Source organism: Dendroctonus ponderosae, unplaced genomic scaffold (assembly GCF_020466585.1).
Source record: "Dendroctonus ponderosae isolate FM_Combo_2020 unplaced genomic scaffold, Dpon_F_20191213v2 Dpon_F_20191213_11, whole genome shotgun sequence".
Classification (NCBI taxonomy): Eukaryota; Metazoa; Arthropoda; class Insecta; order Coleoptera; family Curculionidae; genus Dendroctonus; species Dendroctonus ponderosae.
Genome location: NW_026017213.1, coordinates 6,891,371 through 6,895,039, shown reverse-complemented (window position 1 = coordinate 6,895,039; position 3,669 = coordinate 6,891,371). Strand labels below are relative to the sequence as shown.

Sequence of the window (3,669 nt, the reverse complement as noted above, 5' to 3'; positions counted from 1 at the left end):
AAACGCATGCCAAGGCTTAAAGCAGCAACAACGCTACACATAAAAACTGATGATGGTGGAAAAATACACCGAAACGTATTTTGATTGATAAATAGAGACAATAAATGACTGAAACCCAGTCAGGAAAGTATGTACAATGATTCTGAACTATAAAAAAGGTGTCTTCTCTTTGGGTGATACTGAAATATCTACAAAACTCAGATAGCCAGTGACCTTAAAGAGAACATTTTTATAGGCCGCATTTTGACCAAGGGCTGACATGGCATTAAGTCATCCCCCGGCTTCGATAGGGCCGAAAATCATCAATGTTCCCCTCAAATGTCGGGCCCTTACCTAGTAGCAAAGACGTGGTCGTTGGCGTCTTTGATGTGTACTATATCGAAAGATCCTGGGTGTCTTTCTCTGTTCACGACGGTGCCCACACGACCTAAATTTCTGCCCCCTGTTATCTGGCAGAGATTCCCAGATTCGAACTTGATGTAGTCCAGGATTTTTGAGGTGGCGATGTCCAATTGAATGGTATCGTTGACCTGAAACGCAAAAACATTGTAAAATATCGGCGGCCAAAGTTAATTGGAAACTTATCAATTTCCGGTAAAGATCAGTTAATGGGTAGTGGTAAATTAGAGTCATCAAATGAGGCTCAGTTGTGTAAGAACGCATCATGTCAAATTAGGGCCATTCACAGTTAATTACTTCAGTGATCTAAAATACTTGCCTTCACATTGGGATCAGGGTACCTGACTGTCCTGCCGTCGTGGGTAACGAGGAAGGGAATACCTTTGGGGCCAGTCCCGACCTTGCGAACTTTGCACAGTTTATACTAGAACAAAAAAAACACAGTTACAGTCGGATATTAACTCTTAGAAACTTAAAGCCCTTTAAACAACAAATCAGACAATGAGTGGTGGTATGAAAAAGTCATCAACTTTGGCTCAGCGATCAATAGCATCATTAAAATAATCAGATGAGTAAGTGCCAAATCACGTGGCTCATTTCTGGCTGGGAAAACATGGCAGTCCTCAACCAACCAGTGGGCCCCAAACTTACCAAATCATCACTTTAAGCTGCAATAAGCGAGAGCGAATTAAACTCAGGTCTTACCTTTGCCTCTTCTGGTGTGATTCGGTGAATTGTGAACCTGCCCTTAACATCGTAGATCAGCCTGAAGAATTCTCCAGTCTTTTCAATGGTCACCACGTCTGAAAAACCACAAAGCATTAAACGCCAGCCGGCAAAAAAACCGCTGTTCTCCTTTTGGGTGATACTGGCACAGCTATTAAAGCAACCATCCAGTGACCAATGAAGGAGTCTAATGTGGGCCCATTTTGACCGGGCGGCGGCTCAAACACCGCCGCTCAGCTTCGATAGGGCGCAAATCACCAACAATTGCTTACCCATGAATCCGGCTGGGTAGTTGGGGTCTGTCCGGACTTTTCCATCGACTTTAATAAGTCTCTGCATAACGATTTTTGTAACCTCACTGTTGGTGAGGGCATACTTAAGGCGATTGCGGAGGAAAATCACTAAAGGCAGCGACTCCCTCAACTTGTGTGGGCCGGTGGATGGCCGAGGGGCGAATACACCCCCCAGTTTGTCCAACATCCATGCCTTTGGCGCATTTAGACGCTTCAAATGTTTTTTAGGACCGCGAGCCTGGAAAAAGCCTGATTAGAACCGAGCAGTACAAACGTGATTTTTGGGGCTTCAGGAACATCTGCAATCACTGTATAGACTAGTCACTAGCAAAAGAGGGGCACGAAAAGGACACTACTGGGCACACTTTGGGACACGCAAAAAAATGGGCGCAGGCAAATGGGGCTAAAAGATTCCTAGCTAGGGCTGAACAAGGAATCATTTGGAAGGTTTCATAATACACAGTGGCTATATTTACATGCCCCAATGAGGGATGATTACAGATTTTCAAGCCGCACTTCAACTCACCATCTTGCCAACGAAAAACGTAAAGAACGAAGACTGTTGTGACAAGTGACAACCGATTTGGACGTTTGCGGCGGCATGCGCAAAGCTTGATGCACAGCGGCGTAGCTTCGCTTCTTACACAGTGGCGGCTGTATAGTTCTTTTAGAAAAAGACAAGTATACGGTTTTTTTGGATGTATAATTTATTTTTTGGTTTGGGTTCTGATGTTTTCTCCTGCTCTGCAGCACTCTTACTGGTGAATCGCAACTATTTTTTGAAAAATATATAGCGCAAGTTGGCACGCAAAAACTGTTTGCGTTCGATTTTTTGCATACAGTGCCTTAACACATATGAAAAAGTGATTGGGATGCAAACATTAAAAAAAAACAAACATGGAAATAATTAATGCTAAAAACTGGCGCTTCGTGGTTTGATAAATGTAAAAAACTACAGGCAAAGAGTGAAACACGCGCAAAAATCCAGGGCAAAACTCTTGTTAATAAAAGTGCATTTTGTCCGATTTTCAGCAATTTTTTTGCTGAGTGGCAAAATCGGTATTGAGCAAATTTCAACATCGTCACCATATTACGGCAAAGCCCAATGTTTAGTATGCGTTTTGTGCGATTGAAGCCCCCACCAATCAACGCGCCTACCGCAGACGGCCAGCGACTAAGCCATTGGGTACGCGCCAACTACAAACTAAACACTCAAAAATTTGGGGTTTCTGCCCATGGCAAACCGCGACATTTGAGCGATTTAACACTCCAAAGATGCGCTTTTCGCTGATTTTCCAGTTGGGTTTGTGCGCCGCTTTGTCGAAAGAAACGCAATTCGAGCGAGTCGTGTTGAGCGCGAATTTTTCTCCACAATCTTCCCGTGATTTTCCTCAAGAAAATCCCGGCAGGAAGTGTTTGGGTAATCTGACGAAATGCCCGGAAACAGGTAAGAACATCATTTTCACTTAGATTTCGATAATACGCAACATCGATGGACAAAATCGCCGATTTAAGTAATCGGCACTTATGCACCTCAATTAGGCGGTTATTTAATACTCTAATTGAAGATTCAGGCGGTTTTTGGCGTCTTCGCCGCCGTGATTTGCATGCTAACGCGAAGCCTTGATTTTGTTTGGACGCACCTGGACGCACGTCCCACTCTCAAGGCCCGAATGATTTTCGTGTTTTCGGGAACAGTTGAAGAGCGCATTCAGTAACAGACCATTAAGCACCCCATCCTCGCTTCATGGGCCTGACGATCACTGTCGACATCGTATAATCAGTTGTGCATGAAGAGCCGATATCTTGCTCAAAACCCTTCACGCTTTGCTTCAGTTGCCAGGAAGCAGGAAGAAATAGAAGAAGTAAAAGTAACTTCGATTGTCACGAACGCTTAATCACAGTTAACAGCAATCAACAGTTCAAGGCTGCTGATCTGATGATTGGAAAATAGAACGGCGCCCTTCTAGTGCAGCTGCATTCGAATTTGAAGCCCCAGACTGCACAAACCGATCAATCGCCTGCATCTTGCCACACTTACAGGGCGCAAAGTACAAGGTGGACGCTAGGCCGACTAGTTGGCGATTTTTTCGAAATTCACCCTTTACTAGAGCTTTAAATTCAGGGGGGGGGGTTATGTAGAAAAAATACAGTCGTCTGTTGTCTATGAAATTAGAAAAATTATCGTCGTTTTGTGCAAGGGTGGCGTAAGATTATTGCAAAATTTCATGTTTTCCGTCCCGTTTTGCAT

The 3,669-nt window shown here is 44.0% G+C and overlaps 2 protein-coding genes and 2 non-coding genes across 5 annotated transcripts in view; 1 reads left to right on the top strand and 3 right to left on the bottom strand.

Annotated features, from left to right (window-relative positions):
• LOC109542747 (40S ribosomal protein S4) overlaps positions 1 to 2,036 on the bottom strand; it is a 2,547-nt gene extending 511 nt beyond the window's left edge. The window contains exons 1-5 of the mRNA XM_019912107.2: positions 1,945 to 2,036; positions 1,398 to 1,656; positions 1,105 to 1,202; positions 719 to 823; positions 334 to 530 (exon numbers count right to left, since the gene is read on the bottom strand). Of these exons, the coding sequence (XP_019767666.1) occupies positions 334 to 530; positions 719 to 823; positions 1,105 to 1,202; positions 1,398 to 1,656; positions 1,945 to 1,947 (662 nt within the window). The 5' untranslated portion in view covers positions 1,948 to 2,036. The remainder of the gene's footprint in view (positions 1 to 333; positions 531 to 718; positions 824 to 1,104; positions 1,203 to 1,397; positions 1,657 to 1,944) is intronic.
• LOC125503026 lies at positions 157 to 298 on the bottom strand. Its single transcript, XR_007280657.1, has one exon. It is a non-coding gene; the product is annotated as a small nucleolar RNA SNORA16B/SNORA16A family (small nucleolar RNA).
• On the bottom strand, positions 1,245 to 1,379 carry LOC125503027. Its single transcript, XR_007280658.1, has one exon. It is a non-coding gene; the product is annotated as a small nucleolar RNA SNORA16B/SNORA16A family (small nucleolar RNA).
• Positions 2,037 to 2,568: 532 nt separating the features above from the next.
• LOC109542743 (O-acyltransferase like protein) overlaps positions 2,569 to 3,669 on the top strand; it is an 8,710-nt gene continuing 7,609 nt past the window's right edge. For both annotated transcript variants that reach the window (XM_048662687.1, XM_048662685.1), the window contains exon 1: positions 2,569 to 2,865. In XM_048662687.1, coding sequence (XP_048518644.1) covers positions 2,694 to 2,865 — 172 coding nt within the window. In that variant the 5' untranslated portion in view covers positions 2,569 to 2,693. The remainder of the gene's footprint in view (positions 2,866 to 3,669) is intronic.